This window comes from Mustela lutreola, chromosome 6 (assembly GCF_030435805.1).
Source record: "Mustela lutreola isolate mMusLut2 chromosome 6, mMusLut2.pri, whole genome shotgun sequence".
NCBI lineage: Eukaryota > Metazoa > Chordata > Mammalia > Carnivora > Mustelidae > Mustela > Mustela lutreola.
This window is the reverse complement of record NC_081295.1, coordinates 98957831-98977651: the sequence shown is the minus strand read 5'-3', so window position 1 is coordinate 98977651 and position 19821 is coordinate 98957831. Positions and strand designations below refer to the sequence as shown.

At 43.3% G+C, this 19821-nt stretch overlaps 1 protein-coding gene across 15 annotated transcripts in view; it reads left to right on the top strand.

The window, feature by feature from the left end:
- PKHD1 (PKHD1 ciliary IPT domain containing fibrocystin/polyductin) overlaps positions 1 to 19821 on the top strand; it is a 475577-nt gene that overhangs the window by 15733 nt on the left and 440023 nt on the right. For all 15 annotated transcript variants that reach the window (XR_009354742.1, XR_009354743.1, XM_059178234.1 and 12 more), the window contains 9 exons: positions 2591 to 2648; positions 6187 to 6265; positions 7537 to 7611; positions 10152 to 10216; positions 10732 to 10771; positions 11675 to 11745; positions 15130 to 15231; positions 16042 to 16137; positions 18666 to 18807. Coding sequence is in view for 13 of the 15 variants with exons in the window: in XM_059178234.1 (XP_059034217.1) it covers positions 2591 to 2648; positions 6187 to 6265; positions 7537 to 7611; positions 10152 to 10216; positions 10732 to 10771; positions 11675 to 11745; positions 15130 to 15231; positions 16042 to 16137; positions 18666 to 18807 (728 nt within the window). In the remaining 2 variants the exon portion in view is untranslated. The remainder of the gene's footprint in view (positions 1 to 2590; positions 2649 to 6186; positions 6266 to 7536; positions 7612 to 10151; positions 10217 to 10731; positions 10772 to 11674; positions 11746 to 15129; positions 15232 to 16041; positions 16138 to 18665; positions 18808 to 19821) is intronic.

The following is a 19821-nucleotide window of genomic DNA, read 5'->3' as shown; positions in this document are numbered from 1 at the left end:
CATATGCAGCAGAAAGGAAAAAAAGATCATTCTTTCTTATTAAGCCCCACATGCCCACCTCTCCCCTGTCTCCGTGAATGTAGCAGAAGATGGATGGCCGGGCACCCTCCCTGGTCACCATGCTGTTTTTGGTTTTGATGTTCCTTTCACCCCAGATAGTAAGTATTCCTACTTATTAAAGATCGGAGAGGAGAGCACGGGGAGAGAGGAGAAGCACTTCCTAAAATTGCACATTAAAGGAAACAAGTCCTTGAGTGCTTCGCCTAGCTTGGCGAGTTGATGGAAAATCACCAGGGGACGCAGTTAATGAGAGGCATTCCAAGCTAAATAAAACACGGTGTGTCTCTTTGTTTTGGGACTGGGACTGGGGGGAACTGTGAGTATTAAAAATTAATTCCATCTCGCCAGTCCACTTCAAAGAGCCTGCTGCGGGCGCTGACAAGTTTGAACAACTCACAGAAGGTTTATCAAGCAGCTGGTGGCTGTGGCTTCACTCTCCTAATCTGATGCTTTCCCTCTCCCCCATCTTGCTGCCACTGACCTCGCCGGGGCTCAGGGATCGGCATGAGGGAAGCTTGATTTGGAAGCTCATTAATTTTTCACTTTGTCATGTCTCTAGCTTGCTGGGTGAGCGGGGCCTGTTCTCCTTAGAAATGTACTATTTTTCTGTCGTGTCAGCTCAGGGGGAATCACAAGGGAGAATCTTTCTGAGGTTTAACTCTGAGCGCCCCAGCACGACAAGGAACAGCAGGGAGTGGTCGAGGAGTCACTCTCTTGCCCCCTCGTTTCTGATGGATGGCTCACAGGCTGAGTGAGTGGTAGGTCTTAACACTGCAAGCTGGAAATCCGAAGGCATGTCTCTGGGTTACAATACCATACAAACCATGTATTTGGTTTGGACTCGATTGTTCTTTTGCCTCAGTTTCTAACATCTGTGAGAAGGACTGGTAACCCCTGCTCTTCCTCATGAAGCTCCTAGGGTATACTTCCAATGGAAATGACAATGGTAAGGAGGGCGCCCCAGTGAGAGGTGAAGGCCAGGGTGCAGGAAGAAGCTGGGCGGCCAGGGTCGGATGTGCAATTTGGCAGGTGTGTGTGTGGAATTGCATTAATCCTTATCTTTTGGTGAGATCAGAAGCAGCTCCCAAATGGTGAGGTCACTACATTCTTACCTTGACCTTCTGACTGTACATACTTTCTGCGACCTATTCTCTAACCCTCTCTTTTACAAAGGAGGAAACTAGCCTTGATGGCAGGCTGTTCAGCCGTGTGGATCAATGCCTAAAACCCATGCTTGCCAAGCCACTGTCAGCTTTGTTGAAATGTCTTTGGCTCTCCCCTCTGCTTAGGGCTGTTGTTGAACAATGGAGTTATTCTTTGGTGATATTCTCCCTGGGAAGATGGACTTCTGGCTGGAAGCAGACCAAGCAAAACGATCTGCTGTCATTGGATTTGCAAGTGGGAAGCAGTGTAGTTTATAGGGACTAAAGGCAGTCTAAGCGTTTAGAGGAGGTTGGGAGTGAGGGTGTCAGAAGGCGGAGACCAGGTTTTTTTCCTGAGTGTTATCAGCTCATGGGTCAAACCTTGGCCTGGTCAGTGCATTCTTCTGCTTCTCTCTTCACATTGGCCCTGACCATGAAATGCACTAATCTTGGGCTAACCCAGATGCCTATAGGTGAGACGGGACTTCCAGAGTTGTCTTTTTCTCTCCTCTACTTCAAGGTACCATATCATGATTGATTGATATAATCATGTCATAGGAGGCCACTCTATCTTTTCACAGAGATTTGAATGTCTTCTCTATCCCAGGTTGTGCACAAGGATATGACCATGGCTGAGTCTGGCATTGTCTCTGCCTTTCTGGAGCTTATAATTAACAGAGAATGTGCTTTGGGGGAGGGGCATAGAAAGATGATTTGGTGTGCCATGACCAGGCTTTCACCTCTCCCATCAGTGCTGTTTCCTCCTTCTCAAAGAGTAAGGTTGCTTCCCATTCCTTGAATAATTTGAATCATTTTTCTCTCAGTAGGCACCATCCATTTTCCCAACAAATACTCATTTGTGTTCCTACCCAACTTCCAATTTTTTTTTTTTTTTTTTTGTAGCTCACTAATTCCTGCCTAGCTGTTAGCTGATAATTTAAGTTGCAATCCTTTCAATTTAAGTAAACAAATTCTTGTCTAGGAAAATTAAAAAATCCTTCAAGATTCCAAGATAACAAGTTACAATAATGGAATTCTTAAGCCTGGCCTACCTACTTTCTTTCTGGTAAAATGTGTTCCCGGGTATGGCAGGTGGGCAGGGAGAAAGAGACTTGCCAAAGTTTGGACAGTGCAGTGCAGGGCAGAGAGAGCTATGTGACCTCGATGAAATTCCCTTTACCTCCTCTATGGAAAAACGATAATAACATCTGTCACCTTCACCTCACAGATAGATTACGGGGATAAAGAGAAACAGATGAAAGTTGATTTGAGGAAATGTAACCATTTGCTACCTTAGACTAATATTTGATGGGGAATGACTTTTGCTTCTTGTTTGTGGTTGTGATACGCTAATGAATCACTTCCTTGTGATGACCTTTCCTGAACAGTTTTCCAGGGCACAGACACCCATTGTTTATCAAGTGACACCACCAAGTGGAGCTCCAGGTAAGAAATCCCCTATTAAAATAGGAGCAATTACGGATCCCTTTGCCAGAGCTATTGCAAACTCTTCTCTCCAGGTGGGTGCTCTCTATAAATGGGATCATTGAGCTTCTTCTCTGATGCTGTTTTAAAAATAAGTGTCAACCTCTGGTTTAATTTTAACCAGGTTTGGTTTCACCTTTGGGCACTTTTGCTCTGTTACTTCGCTGAAAACTAAAGAATTCAAACACAAAAAGAAAAAGAGGCTAGCAAAATCAGACCAGGTCCTGCTGGAGAATGGAGGAAATATAAAACCCTATCATTGCCCTTAACCTGCTAATCATCCACTTTGTAGCAAACCTTTATTGAATGTTATTGTGAGCCACACTCTGTTCTAAGCTTTTGGTGTGTATTGTCTTATTAGATCCTCACAAGAACTTGAGGACATAGGGACTATTATTATTCTTCTCGGCAGACAAGGAAACGAAATACTAAAAGGTTATGTAGCTTGCTTAAAGTCGGCTAGGGAGGGTACAGCCGGGATCTGAACCCAGGCAAGCAGAATCCAGAGTGGGTAGGTATAGCCAACATTTTGTTCTGTTTTGAGGGGTGGTGTCCTGTACCACACGGAAGGCCAACAACCCTGATACATACCCCATTGTTTTTTTTTTTTTTTTTTTTTTTTAAATTAGAAGGCACACGCACACATGCAAGAGCTAGAGGCTAGAAGAGGAGAAGAGAGAGAAAGCTGAGATTTTCATAAAAGAAGGGATGGCAGCTAAGAATTAGATTCAAGAATGGCTAAGCCTGTCTTACAACTAAGTAGTAAGCACAGCGAGGATTATATATAATTCACTGTCTGATTCTTGGCAAATTCCTATGTCTATTTCAGATTGTTCCTTTGTTCAGGCTTTCCAGATGGTGTAATTACGGGAATACAAGTTGCTAACTGTTTATATGTAGTTGTGTCTAAATGCATAAACTGATCTCGTTTTGAATGGCTTGACTGCTCAAGAATGTCAAAGTGGGTATCCGAGTTGCTGGAAAGTGTTTGCACTTCTGTGTATGTGTATAGACTCAGATTACATTGTGTGTATTTAAATGATATCCTGAAGACTATGAATCTGGCCTGATTTTATTCATGCAGGTTATTCAGAGATCTTCTCCTTTCCATGTGTCTGATTAATCAAGGCATGATCACGTTTTATTAAAAAGAGATGCGGTCTGAAAATCACAGGCCGATGTTTGGGTCCCTGCTGTTGGGGTGTTAGAGAGCTCTTGTTTCAATGGCAGAAGTCCACAGGGCGAGGGCTGAGGAGGGAGCCTGCCGTCAGAGGTGTGAAATGGGATGCTGGCTCACTCAGATCTGTCAGGCCCATTTCTCTCACCGAGCACGAGTGCAGCACCCTGTCTTCTCCACCTTCTGGGGGAATGATCGCTGACTGGCCTGGTTGGAGTGGAGGGGTCCCTCCAGGCAGGATCCATGCAGCAACATCTTTGAAGTCACTTTCCAGACAATTACTCTCACTAGGTTTGGGAAGCCTGCCCGGAGTGGCAGCCCCAGAGATGAGGGAGGTGGTGGGGACAGGAGAGATGACATTCCATTAGTAGTTGACTTTCTACCTGTGATGAACCATCCTCCACGGTGACGTAGAATTGTCCAGCACCATGGACAGGCTTAGCCACTTCTTAGCCTCTGTTGGGTTGCTTTGTTGAGGAACAAGTCAGAAAGTCACAGAATTCCCAATTTCTATAACTTGTTACCAGTTTTTAAAATTGTGCCCATCAGAGCTAGGGATCAATAATTTAGCTCTATTGAAATGAAGGGAAATTATTTTGCCAGTTGTTAACAGGAGCAGAGAACTGCAGACTCTAGGCTTTCTTCATGTCTGTGACCTTTGTCTAAGGCATTAGGTTCCCTCCCTTTCTACCCACTCACTGTACAGTGACTCTCATACTACCTGGAAGGGTCCCATGGTTTCACTGCCAGTCATCCAATGACCACATCTGAAAGCATCTCATACAACTACTACACAGGCACAATGTGAAGGGAATACCTTCTTGGTCATGTTCTTTTGGGACTTTGAATGTGGCCATGAAAAGATTCTAAGTCCTCTGCATTCAGTGGCCTCATGAGCCCCACGGGTGCTCTTTTCTTTTCCATCTTTGCAGTTTTAGTTATTTCTTTTTAAAGATTTTATTTATTTATTTGACACAGAGAGAGAGAGAGAGAGAGAGCGCAAGCATGAGCAGGGAGAGCAGCAGGCAGAGGGATAGGGAGAAGCAGGCTCCCTGCTGAGCAGAGAGCCCGATGTGGGACTCGATCCCAGGACCCTGGATCATGACCTGAGCTGAAGGCAGAGGCTTTAGCCAACTGAGCCACCCAGGCACCCTGAGGTTTTATTTACTAACCAAAACCTCTCTCATCTCTTCACATCATTGTGAGACTACAGCACAGATGGGTAAATTCTTTAATTATCTGGAAGGCACGCATTTCCAGGTCATGGGGTTGTCTGGTGAGCCTGAACTACATCACCTTGCTGTGGTGTGTTTGTTTAAAACTTTGCCTTATGTAGTTGCACAGAGCTGAGTTTAGGTGTTTTCAACTATAGAAGAAATCAGCTCATGTAACATCCGGGAGGGGCCCCCAAACTCTTTTAGAGAAAGAGTTACATCAGATTCCTTTCTCACCTCTGGTGAGCAGAGCGGGTCGGGGTAGTACCGAGAGGGCACCTTGCTGAGAGGCGATTGCTGATGCCTGCACTTCCTCTTGAACTTGAACTCAAAAGAGGGGAATATTAAGGAAACGTTTGCTACCCAGTGGAAATCCCTGTGAGTCACACAGAGGAGTGCAGCAGTAGAAGTCATCCATTTGTCAGTGGACTAGGCGGACATGAACTGCTTGCAGATCCCCAATTTGCCCTGTCTTTGAAGACTAGCATATTGGTTGAATGAAGGAGATAGGTCATTGCCCATCCTTTAAGCCACGACACTGTTCTATTTCATCTCATCCCCTCCTTTCTTAGTTTCTATCCATTTGGGTCATCCTTGACACTTAATCTTTAGTACTCTGAGATATGGAAAAAAGTTTAACATCTGAAATACCCAGCCTCTCCTGGGTGGTTCATATTAGCAAGTGTCCAGAGGAAAGTCTCATGAAATGTGGAGCACCCCAAGGACATTGTTCTTAAATCCCATGATGGTCTATACACAGCCAAGAGCGTAGAACAAGGCAGCATGTGGAAACCAGCCCCTTGCTCCTGAAAGCCTCATACTTCATGAGATTGTGAGGAAGACCTGTTACTGCTTCTATGCCTCATATTTAGATGATTAAGCCTGTGATTACAATAATCGGTTATTTTAGACTTTCCAACGTGTAGTATTGATCACAGGATCATATTTGGGGCTCCTTTCTTGTATGGTTTGTAAAAAGGCATTAATATTCTGACTCATGACCAGTTTGACTATATTAAATAGATGTAGCCAAAAAGAAATAGTCTATGTTGTAATTTACAGTTGGAGCTAAGTCTGTTTAATTTTTTAAAAAATCCTCTTAAAACAGGAAAACTAATACATGTGTATGGATGGATTATCACTGGAAGATCAGAAACCTTTGATTTTGAAGCTGAGTACATTGAGAGGTAAGACTGTTCATCTGGGTGTTCAACTAGTTACAAATATGCTGGATTGCTTCCTGAGCCCAGCTTCCCCAATAGCAATAAATTGTGAGCAGTTGGCACAGAACTGCTGTTTTCCTCTTTGTAGTTTATGGTCCCTGGTGAGCTGGGCTTCAGCAAACTTTGTTAATGTAATTGCAACTGGTCGATTAAGTTGGTCCATTTATATACTGACAACTAGTCACTCTGGGCTCAGCGTGAATCGCACTGTAATTGCATCCGTGGGTTTTCTTTTTCGATTCTCACCCTTCTCCCCCTTGTTTCTGAGGCTGAAATAAATTTTTTATAAAATGACGCATGAACCCAGAAGACCATTATAACTTCCCTGTTTGGTTGGTATGCATTTGTGCATTTAGAAATTCCATTAGTGTGATGGGAGGAAGGGAGAAAGCACTGAGAGCTGTTGAGTTTTACTGTTTGCTGGGAATGATTGGGATTGCCAACATGACTTTCTTCACCAGAGGCTCATGAAATAGAAGGTGTTACTTTTAAATCAGGTGTGCCAGGGAAAGAGGAGGACCAGAGGGAAAGTGTTGAAGTTGTAGTCTTTGGCGGAAGCTCTAAGCCACTGATTAGGCAACATATGAAGTAGTTAGAGCGAGGACTGATGAGGTAGAAGGAACCTAGTCTTACTATAGCTGAGCAGATTCTATATACTGGGTCTAATTGTCCTTGTACTCCTCGAGAGGATGGCAGTATCTTCCTCTGTTCTGTTCCCTTTCTGTGATTTTGCCCTACTTGAAGAGGACATGATTTGGCTACACTCAGGATCTACATTTCTGGCATTAATTCATGGTCAGCTTGTTTTGAAAGGAAATCACTCTTTCTGTGGAGACTGGAAGCCCCAAGGTCATCCTTAATAATATGCCACATTCACTGCTTGGTTCCATGTCAGCCTGAGTCTGGGATACAGTATTTGAAAGGGGAAACAAAGGCATAAACTCTGGGTAGACCCAATAGAGCCAATGTGGACATGATGAAGATTTGGGGGGAAAAGGGAAAGGCTCCTTCTGCCGTGTGAAAATGCAGACCATGAAACAGTGCTGTGCACTCCTACCTGTAGGCTGAGAATTGATTCAATGTCTCCTCAGGGGACAGGCTTGGGCCACGTGCAGAATTTCTCATAAATCCAGAGGAGAATGCTCAGAACAATGTTTCCTGTGAGTTTTGCCAGGAATGTTTACTGGGACCCTAACGCTATTATCTCATGTCTTTTCCCCCATTTTTTTATCCAGCCCATTGATAATGGAAGCTCAAGGAGACAAATGGGTCACAGCCTGCTCTCTTGTAAACAGGCAGACAGGAAGCCGGTGAGTGTCTTTCCTGCCTACATACATGCTTTTAGTTTCTTCCATGTGGGTTTCTCTCTCTCTTTCTCTCTCTCTTTCTCTCTCTCTCTCTCTCTCTCTCACACACACACACACACACACACACATACACACACACATCTATTTTTTAATATAGATCACCCATAACTGCTGACTACCTTATTTTTAGACTTACTGGAAAATACATGGTAATTGATTCAAAATGCAAATTGAAGTGGATTCTGAAACCAATCTTGAAAAAAAATAGCTAATACTAAGTGTTCATTCTAGGCCAGACCCTGTCTAACACTTTCACATTTAGGTTACCTGATATCCTTGTGAAGACATTATGGGTATTATTCCCGCTTTATGGCTGAGGAAACTGAGGCACAGAGGGGTCCAGTAACTTGCTTAAGGCCCTGCAAAGAGAAAGTGGCAGATCTGGAATGAATACCTGGGCTGACTAGCTAGCCTCCAAGTTCGTGCTCTTAGCCACTCTGCTGTAATGACCAGCCAAAGGAATAAAAAAACAACTAAAATTTGTCTATGTATTACAGTGAATTTTTAAAAAGAGTGTCTACATGCTTACAGTTTAGCTAACCAAATTTTGCTGGATTTCACTTCACTCAGGATTGAGTAAATTTAACCATCTTTTGAGGCCATCATAAGAATTATACTCTATCGCTTAGTGTTTTAGGACTGACATTTTATAGGGCCAAACTCTATAATGTATCTCCTCCTATTGTCTTCAATTTGCTTGCTCAGGAGCCTTCTTTTTTGGGTTGACAGTTTTCCCCCCAAAATCTTTACTTAAATTCTAGTTAGTTGACATAGAGTGTAATACTGGTTTTGGGAGGAGATTTCATGATTCATCACTTACAGATGACACCAGTTGTGCTCAATAAAGTGCCCTCCTTAACCCATCACCCATGTAGCCCATCCTCCATCCACCTCTCCTCCAGCAACCCTCAGTTTGTTGTGTAGTTAAGAGTCTCTATGGCTTGCTTCCTTCTTTTTTTCACCCTTCCACTATGTTCATTTGTTTTGTTTCCTAAATTCTACATATGAATGAGATCATATGGTATTCGTCTTTGTCTGGCAGACTTATTTCACTTAGCATAGTATCCTCTAGTTCCATCCACGTTGTTGCAAATGGCAAGATTTCCTTCTTTTTTATGGCTGAATAATATTCCACTGTAGATACATTCCACATCTTCTTTATCCATTCGTCCATCAATGGACATTTGGGCTTTTTCCACAGTTGGAAATTTCCATAGTTGGCTATTTTTTTTAAGATTTTATTTATTTATGACAAAGAGAGACACAGTGATAGCAGGAACATAAGAAGGCAGGAGTGGGAGAGGGAGAAGCAGGCTTCCCACTGAGCAGGGAGCTTGATGTGGGACTCAATCCCAATACCCTGGGATCATGCCCTGAGCCAAAGGCAGTCACCCATCAACTAAGCCACACAGGCACCCCCATAGTTGGCTATTGTTGATATTGGTTTTTTTTTTTTTAAAGATTTTATTTATTTTATTTGACAGAGAGAGAGATCACAAGTAGGCAGAGAGGCAGGCAGAGACAGAGGGGGAAGCAGGCTCCCTGCTGAGCAGAGAGCCCGATGCGGGGCTCGATCCCAGGACACTGAGATCATGACCTGAGCCGAAGGCAGCGGCTTAATCCACTGAGCCACCCAGGCGCCCCTGATATTGTTTTTATAAACACTGGGCTCTCTGTGTTCCTTTGAATCAGTGTTTTTGTATCCTTTGGATAAATACCTGCTAGGGCAATTATTGGGTCATAGGGTAGTTCCATTTTTAACTTTGAGGAACCTCCATACTGTTTTCCAGAGTGGCTGCACCAGCTTGCATTCCCACCATCAGTGTAAGAGGGTTCCCCTTTTTCTGCTTCCTCACCATCTGTTGTTTCCTGTATTATTAATTTTAGCCATTCTGACAGGTGTGGGGTGGTATCTCATCATGGTTTTAATTTGTATTTCCCTGATAAAATGTGATGTCAAACAACTTTTCATGTGTCTGTTGGCCATCTGGATGTCTTTGGAAAAATGTCTATTCATGTCTTCTGCCCATTTCTTAACTGGGTTTTTTGTTTATTTTTTTGAGTGTTGAGTTTGACAAGTGCTTTATAGATTTTTGGTTATTAATCCTTGATCAAATATATCATTTGTAAATATCTTCTCTCATTCTGTAGGGGGTTCACACTTAATAATAGATTTTTTTAGTAAGAGTTTTGGTGTCCTTGTTGTAAAGGCTTTGGAAAGAATGGAGAGGTCTGAAGAGAGTGAAATTTTGTCTCTACACCATGTGTTTAACTGATAGCACATTTATTGATGAGAACTCTAGTTAGTACTATTCTACATATTTTCTCCAATGAGTTCATTATGCCTTCTGAATCTGCCATTTTCACTGACTAGCTGGCATTTTATTTTATTTTATTTTATTTCATTTTCCTGGCTAAAGAGTCAGAACTACTGAACTGAGTTGTCTGGTAATTCTCACCACTGGTTTTGGTTCTTTCTCTAGCTATCCTCTTCAGGAAGACCATGGTCTTGGGACTCTGCAGTGCCGTGTAGAAGGCAACTACATCGGTCTGTCCAAGAAGTAACATAAGTTGAAAGTTCTATGTGTTTCTTTTTCTGTATCAGAAAAATACTAGTTCAAGGATTGCTTCTCACAAGGATGATTATAGTCACTACCAGCTGTTGAGAACGGCTTTAAAATCTATATGAAAGAGCTTAAATAGAAATTAATTTAATCATCACAGTGAGTGGATTGGTGAGGCTGATGGAATTATTTTCACTTTAGAGGAGAGAAAATTGCAGCTAGTGACCAGGGCAGCTGGTTATGGATTTACCATGTTTAGTGTGACTTTCAGCCCGGACTCTGAGCTGCTATGTGCTACCACATCTATCCTTTTATTGTTGGAAGTCAACAGTGACTGTGCTGAGTCTCAGAGGTGTTTATTTTGGGCATTGTTAAAGAAATTACAGGTCTGGGTGGTAACTTGGTGATTATCTGGAGTCCTTGGGTTTATGGTAGCAAGGACCTGGTCCCTGTGACACAGGCAGACTCCTGTGTTAATGTCTGTTTCTTTTCGTTACAGGCTCCCAGAATGTTAGTTTCTCAGTATTTAACAAAGGAAAGTAAGTAACTGGAAACAAGCAAATTTATCATCACCTTATATTATTGATCTCTTTCTGGTCTTGCTTATTTTTTTGGAATCTTTTATAGTGGAAAATTCTAAACATACAGGAATAAAATAGCATTAATGAAACCTTGTGTACCTACCTGATTTTTTTGACTTAGGTGAATATAATTGTATCTTACACACTCATCTTGAGGTAATGTAAATATTTCAATGTGATGACGGCACAAAGTGGTGGTAATTAGATCTTCAGTAATCTCATAAATTTAAAACAGGACATTGTTCCATAAAATGCACTGTACCATTCTAAGAAATGCCTTCCTCAAGATAGAAAGGGTCCAGATTTCATAGAGTTTTGGAGAGGAGATTATGATTTGGAATGGTTTCTGCATGCCTTAGCTAATGTTCTGACACCATATAACTTGTCAAGGGTTTTCCTGAAAAGCATACTCTCTAGCTGACATTCATCCCATTGTGGTGATAGTGGCATATCACCTACAGCTCCCAGTCCCAAGAATGGAGGTTCTCTCCCTCTTTTTCTCAAATTTAGGAAGGAATAACACTAGTATCTATTGGGTATCTACTATAGGCCATTTTTTTACTATGCCCTTTCACATTCATCTTTCCCTAACATTGGTGATGTTCTGTGAAATAGGTATTATTGGGACTCCCTGGAAGTAGGTATTATTATCAAAAACTTTCAAAATCACAAAACACAAGTTTCCCCATGGGTATCATTCTTTACTCATCAAAGGGAGCTGGTATCCAGACTGTTCAAAAGATCAGGGGAGGCTGGCCCTTGATCTTTGTTGTAGGCAGCTGATTTAAGAAATGCAATCTCGAATGCTTTTTTTTTTTTTTTTTTTTTTTTCCCATCTAAAGCAAACCTTTGTCTTGGCAGGTCCATAGTACATAAGAATGCATGGATGATCAGTGCTAAGCTGGAACTTTTCCTGTACCAGACACACTCAGGTACTAATGCCTTTCTCCCTGAACTCCTCACTCCTTCCTTCACACCTCGCTCAATGTTGGATTCTTCTTCCCTTTCTCCTGGTGCCATTTCTCTAAAACCAGGAGCACCTGAAACTGTCCTCCTACCCCCCCATAATGATGGGTGACTCTTAGGTTTTGGGTGAGAAAAAATTGCTTGTGTGTGTTCTATATTAAAAGAGGCTTGATCATAGACTTCTATACAGAGTTTGTGGATAAAAAATGAATGAAAGAAAGGAAGTCATCCTTGTTCTGTGTTCTGAGAAATAACAGAAAAGCAGTGGCCCCCAAAAGTACAAAAGTGTATCTTTCCGGTTACTTTAATGCCCCCTCTGAACATTCACCCAACAATTTATGACTTGCTAATATTGATGTTCAACGATGGTGTGGCTCTCTGAAGGGTAAACTTCCATGCTGAAAAATGAATGCTGAAAATTGGAAACTTGGATGAAACTGTGAACCCAATTTGGCAGTAGGAAGTTCACCACTGAAGAAGAGTGCTTAGGTTTGAGTCTTGACAATGATCATAAAACCATCGTAGATGCGACTGTGAGGGAGGAACCCATTCCAGGGACAGCAGGATCTACCTTTGCCAAAAGTGCAAGAAATATAGTAGGTGGTGGGGCAAATGTCATTCACTCTGTAGAGGGGATCTAATTGTGTAAAAAGCTGAATTTTGACCCTTGCCTTTATTATTTTTACACAGTGTAACTAGTCTCTTTGGGAGTCAGTTGGAAGAAACCTCTGAGGGGATGGTGGTAATGAGGGCCAAGAGAAGTGGGGCTGGAGCTTGCTGAGTGTTTTACATGTGAGCTCAATGTTTATTTAATTCAGATGAAGACACAGACCCAGAAAGGCAAAGAAACCAAAGTTCCTAGTGCTAGAAAATGCAAATCCAAATTCAAAATCTTACACACAAAAGTAATAAACAATGGGAAGTACACTCTCCTGGCCACCTGACCACAAGCTTTGTTGACCAACGCTCTTGAACCCTGAACAATTACAGGCTGGTGGGTATCTCCAATCACATAGCTATTTCATATTTCTGGCACCAATGTCTTCTTGGGATGAGGACTCTCAGGCCAGAGAAGCTCAGAGCAGAGGAGGTTATGGGAGAGGGAATGTGGACAATGACATGTTGTGAATGGTGACAGAGAGTTCCCAGCAGAGCTCTCTGAGGGCTAACATTCAGTGATTTGTTGAGTTCTATTAAGTCATTTAGTCTTTCTGAGGTGTAATTAAATACCTATATACTGGACAAAATGGTGTCCGTCCTACTCTAAAAACTGTCAAAAAAAGGAGTTGAGGAAGAATCTGGGGATTCATCTACAGTTTTCCTCCCATCTCTAGTCTCTAATTTATTCAGTTACTAGTTTCTGTTGGTTTTACCTACCATTGGCTTCAAGGTACAGTTTTAGTTTACTTACTGCAATTAGACCTCCCATCGATTTCTTAAAGATGATGTGTCTACTCTATCTCTACGACCACTGCCTCAATTCAGAACCCCATCATCTCTTGCGCAGCTTGCCACAATGGCTCCCAGGGGCCCCTATCTGCCATCTGTCCTCTGCTGCTTCCATGCTTAACATCGCCACCGCCATGCCCTACACCAAATACACACCTGATGCTTCTCTCCTGCTGGCTGCCCTCTACAGGAAACGGTACAGGTCTCAGACTCTGGTCTTCTCCTCATCAGCTTCTCCTGCTCCGTTGTTCCCTCTTACCTTCCAGCAACACTGAAATGGACTTGAAACGCAACTTCTCTCCATACTCAGCCTATCACTTTATTTTTTATTTTTTTAAAGATATTTTTCTTATATATTTATTAAAGAGAGAGCATGAGAGGATAGAGGCCAGTGGGAGAAGCAGACTCCACGCCATGCAGGGAGCTCGATGTGGGATTCAATCCGGTGACTCCAGCTCTATGACCTGAACTGAAGGCAGTCGCCTAACCAACTGAGCCACTCAGGCGTCCTATCACTTGTTTTATTTAAACACCCTTTCCCTTCTCTCTCTCCTTCACTTGGCCAGTTCTAACTAATGCTTTAAGATTCAGCTCCAGAGTCATTTCTAGAAATTTCTTTGTAGTCCACCAGGCCCTCACTCCTAAACCTCCCCTGTGTACTTTCATGTACTCTTTTTAATTTCACTAGCCCAGGATGTCACAATTATATTGTTTCATGGACAGGAGCGTTATGTAAGAAATGCCCCGGTAAACTCCACAACCACTCATGATTAGCTCCTTTGTATCTTCGGTTTACTGGAGAACACAACTCGTCTTCCCCTGCAGGGAATGGAACTTAGAATGGTTAAAATTGGATCATAGAGAGGAAAGGACCAGAAAATCTTACATCTGGGGACTATGGGGCATCTGACAGTGGGGTTTTGAAGCAGTCAGGAGGCAGCACAGAAGGATTGAGGGGTGAGTGCACACCGGGAGAGGAGCAGGCAAGATGGGGAAGAGGACAAGTCTCCTGAAGACGGTAGTGGGGTTCATTCTTTTGCTTAGTGCCGACTGCAGACTCATATGGGTGAACAGGGCCTTGCTTGGTGCATCCGAAGTTGATTCCTTTATAACATACTACATTACGTTATAAGTAATATGTTACATGTTCTGGAACATACATATACATTGTACATTACATGTTCTGTGACTTGCACATTGAGTATTTGAGGTCTGGTGACAGACTGCCTAAGAAAGCATCATGGTATGTAGGGATTTCTGCTGATAGCATGAGTGACTTTCAAATATTGATCCTATAGGTATTATACATACTGCTATAGATGAGTCCTTATATGCGTTTTGAATGACTCTTACCAGAAAAAGTTCCAGCTGTTGCTCATCTTAGAAAAGTTGACATTGGGGTGCCTGGGTGGCTCAGGGGGTTAAAACCTCTGCCTTTGGCTCAGGTCATGATTCTGGGGTCCTGGGATCAAGCCCCACATTGGGCTCTCTGCCCGGCGGAGAGCCTGCTTCCTCCTCTCTCTCTGCCTGCCTCTCTGCTTACTTGTGATCTCTGCCTGTCAAATAAATAAACAAAATCTTAAAAAAAAAAAAAAAGGATACATTATTGAGGGGTGCCTGGGTGGCTCAATTGTTAAGCGTCTGCCTTCAACTCAGGTCATGATCCCAGGGTCCTGCGATCGAGCCCCACATCGGGATCCCTGCCTGGTGGGAAGTCTGCTTCCCCCTCTTCCTGGCTGCTGCTCCTCCTGCTGTGCTCTCTCCCTCTCTCTATCAAATAAATAAATAAATAATATATTTTAAAAAAGAATACATTATTGGTAACCTCCTATGATTATATTATTATCTGGGTCACATTCTGGTCTATATTCGGAAGCTTACTTTTTTTTTTTCTTTTGCAGAAATACTATCGGTGTTTCCAGACACTGGGAGCCTTGGGGGAAGAACAGACATCACAATTACAGGAGACTTCTTTGACAATCCTGTCCAGGTTACCATAGCAGGTAACCAAGTCGAAATGGCTGAAAGTAGTTCATAGTTTTAAATGCTGTAGGAGATTACATACCTCTTACGGCATGGAAAGAGTGGGGGAAGCAATTTTTGCCTTTTCTGACTCGTCACACACCTGCCATAAGGTGTTTGACCCATTTTGTGGAGACCAGGTGTCCTGCAGGAACAGGGTGTTCTGCGGACACACTCATAATTCATGGGCAATTGCGTCAGGGTCCTCATCCTGGGAATGAAGAGAAGGGAAAAGTCTGGCAGCCTCCTCACAAAGGTTTACTCCTACTGAAAGGCAACCTCTCTCCTCACCCTCCTTGCTCAGCCTTCTCTATAAGCTAGAGTAGATAGGCATTTGCTATGTAGATTCTTCTGGAATGTCTTTTAGGCTAATCCTTCTGTGGGACTCTTTGAGCACCTTCTGTTCTGCCAGGTAGACGTCTCCTCCGGTTGGTGATGCCAAGGATGCGGGAACATGTCCTCACCATCTCACGTCACACCTGTCCTCCCATGCTCAATTGAGTGGTGGGGTGTGTCCTCAGTGAATGGCATTGCTTTGCCTGGCTTGCTTTCTGATTACTATAAGCTGCCCTCTGTCCCATTGCCCTGCACACTCCCTTTCTTGGCCCCCTGCATTTTGGGGGACAATGTTTGCTGCATGACCCACATCCAGTTCATTGCCTTAGAATAGGAGCCTGTCTACTTCAGCGTGGTTGTGTTGTCTTGCCATTACTTCAGTATACCTATCTCTCTTTCTTTCTCATTCTCTCTCTTTCTTTGTCCACTTATCTGATTTAAAAAATTCCCCTCAGGTATTCCATGTGATATTAGAGATGTGTCTCCCAGGAAGATTGAGTGCACCACCAGGGCTCCAGGAAAAAGTGCAAGGCTCACTGCCCCTCAGGCAGGTAAGGAAGTCATCACCACGGCTGTTCAGCGAACTCGTTACAACCGCGAGGGACGGAGAAGTAGAAATGAGTGTTTGCTCCCTCAGCTGTTTGACTGGTTAGCTCTGTGAGCTCCGGGCCCCAGACACCACTGTCAGGGCTTTCCTTTCAGAGAGGTGCTTAGCTTTGTTTTGGTGTTTCACCACACTGCACTTCTAGCCCCAATCTGATGAATGACCAGTGGGGTTCAGGGGAGACCTGATCTGGAAAGCATAACTACAGTCAAGACATTGTTGTAGCCACTGGTGGAAACCCCTAAGCTGCCTCCCTCCACACCGTGGGTCAGTTGGGAGTCCATTGTCTGAGAAGACCAGAGCATTCAAGGGCCCTCTCCTGTGCTCATAATGACAGCAGCAGGCAAGGCCAGGGAGTGGGGCATGGTGGGGTGCATTTAAATGCCATTTCTTTTTCTTTGGAAAGTAAGGATGTGTTGTTGCCTCAAGTTTATGCCCGAAGTGGGCTGAAATGGGGGAGGCCGGGAGGAACAGGTTCCACCTGTTCTTTGCTGCAGATGAAAAGCAAGGCCCTGGAGCACTTTTCTGGAAGCTCAGGTGTCATTAGGGATGAAGGGCCACCACAGGCTGCATTCCTCACCTGCCCCACAGGGGCTGACTTCATGGTTCAAGTGCAGATAGTGAGCTTAACTCCAGAAGCTCTGCACTTAAAGGGGAAGTAACCCAGCAGGGGGAGAAGCCTTTCTAAAGAAAGACCATTCAGGTGTGAAAATGCATGCAAAGCTTTGGCTTGAGCATTCTCTGGGTCCCAGATCTGCCATTTTTACTCAGGGAAGGCTCCCATCCAAGCAAACAAAACTACTGAGCAGGTGGTAGAGAGAATTTGTGTTTCCTGTCAGGAAATAGAGAGCTGTCCCTTCTTCGAGTGGTTCCTGTGTTAGCTGCTTGGGTAATGGTAGGATTATTTCCTGAATGCAGCTGTTCTTGAAAGTTAATGTCCTTTATGAAGACCTTTTGAAGTTTCTCCTATGAAAGGAGGGCAGAAGACTATGTAAGGCAGCAGTGCTCCAGGGCCTACTGGGGGGTGCTTGGCAACAGCTGGTTGGTCCCGTGGAGATGGAGGGGGTGTTTCGGCTGGCCTCTCCTGAGGGGAGGTGCCCAGGACTTGTTTCCATGCTCAGGACAGGCATCAGAACAGTTCTCCAGTAATCTGAGTACTATATTAAAATATGCTCTTACTTTTCTGCTTGTTCCTTATGTACTGCCTTTTTTTTTTTTTTTTTTTTTTGGATTTCACAAGGAACGACAGTAGTAGCTTAAAATAGTAATTATAATTACTGCAGCAATCCTTCATTAAGTACTTACATATTTCAGGCTCTTTGTGTATATATTTCACGCTCCCCTTTTTTTCTTGCCAGAATTATTAAATTGACTCATTTGCCTCCCCACCCCCCAACAGCCTTACTGAGATACAATGGACATATAGCACCATCTCCCTTAGTTTTTAGTGCATGATCTCTACTTATTATTGTCTCCATTTTGTTGCACAAGAAAATGAAGGCATTAAGCAGTTTGCTCAAAGCTACACATGTCGGAAGTGGCAGATCTGGAATCTGAATCCACAAATGGACAATTCTTTAGCTGCACCTTTGGTCCGAGGGTGCAATCATGCAATATTGATTGTACATGTACCTTTGGTGTCAAGGTTTGCTTAATATGAAACACAAAGTAATCAGTACAATATCATTGAAAATATCATGTAACGGCAACATGCCACATGATTTGTTCCATGGGTGAATCCACACATTGGGGCCATGACATATATAGAATTTAAAGATTGCTGATTTTCTGGGAAAAAAGGGAATAGAATTCTCAGGTTGAACTAGACCTTAAAAGATACTGAGGGGGCCTCTGGGTGGCTCAGTCGGTTAAGCTTCAGCTCAGGTCATGGTCTCAGGGTCTTAGGATCAAGTCCTGCATGGGGCTACCAGCTCAGCAGGGAGTTTGCTTCTCTGTCTCCCTCTAACCCAACCCACCCCCATGCCCCCACCCTGCTGTGCTTGTGCTCACTCTCTCTCAAATAAAATAAAATAAAATAAAATAAAATAAAATAGATACTGAAGTTCACTCCCGAACAAGAGAAGTCAGAGCACACAATTATGTTGCCCTCCCTTACTCAATCATAGCATTTGTTTGGTTGGTCAGTTCTCTCCATGACTGGCTTCTCTTTCCCGGACACTCCCATTAAAAAGCGCTCCCTACCTTTTTGTGGTCCTCTGAAAATATTTCCCCTTACTGCTCCTTATCAAGTATCTCTTTCCAAGAGTCTCAGTCCGACACTCCGCAATATTGTCTGCTTTCTGGAACATTTGTGTTATCTGTAGAACCTCTCATGTGACTACTCCATTGGGATCTCGGTTGACTTACCTCTGTAGAGAGTATTGGATCACCTTCACTCTGTTATCTGAGGTAAAGTACTTCCCCAGTTTGGGGACGAATGGCCTCTGATGTTTATGAGGTATGCATGTTTTACAGGGAACCGAGGGCTTCTGTTTGAAGTTGGAGAAGCTGTCGAGGGCTTGGATCTCACCTCAGGCATGCCAGGGTACCAGTGGCAGATTGTCCCGAATGCCAGTTCACCACCTGGATTTTGGTCAAAAGAAGGGCTGCCCTTCAGGTATGCTGTAGGAAAAGCAGAGTTCCTGTCAGAAGTGTCTTTCTTTACTGGCCTAGGTGAGACCAGGAGACAACAAGCAATGAGATTTCCAGGGGGAGAAATTGGAACATCCACCAATTCAACAACAGTTTGACCACTGTTCTCAACCAGTGTCGGTCATGTTAGTGCAACACAAGCCTTCTGTAGGTGCACACAAACTTTTGATCAAATAGGTAAAATTTAAATTTTCTATGAGTCAGTTTACAGACTGCTTCAGGAGATCATTATTAATTGGAACACTGAGCTGGATAAGCCAGGACACTTGGTAGAGAGCAGGGTAAAACTTGCCAAGACCTGAAACCAACCTCTGGCTGGTGCCAAAGAAAGAAGCAAGAATATGTCTTTTGGTCATATGGAACAAGCACCCAGTGCCGAAGGTCAACCCAGTGGCTGGCGCCTAGCAGGGGAATCTGTTGTGGGCTCTGAGAGACATTGTTTTCCATAGCAGTGATGGCAGTGTGAGTATGGTTTTCCTATTAGTGGTTCTGAGCATTTTTAATCCCTTCAAGGACATGGCCAGAATGTCTAGTTTTCTGAAGTGGTCTTAAAAATATAAAAAGTTGAGAATTGCTTAGACACACTTTCCTTCGTGTGCCCTTAGCGTATATACAGAGGGATGGATTCTTTACTGTGTGACGAATCTCTTCTCCTTTCAAACCTCTTCTCAAAAGAGGTTGGTCATGACCTCTGGCTGTGAATTCCAGCCATTTCGTGACTTCCTCCAAGGATTTGGGCATTTAAAATTTCAACTCAATTGTGGAATGAAAGACTTTGTTCCCTGTTCAGGGAATTTCAGACATCAAAGAAGCCAAGGAAGGAAGGAAATCTGTGAACAGAAAAGAGTAGTCTCTATTGTCCCAGATGCCTAACTAACTAGGTATTTAACCACCAATATATAGTTTTAAAGTGGCAATCATGGTGGTCCTTTGTGGCACCTAATGATACATCTTTATCATAGTTTTTGAGAACCATCAA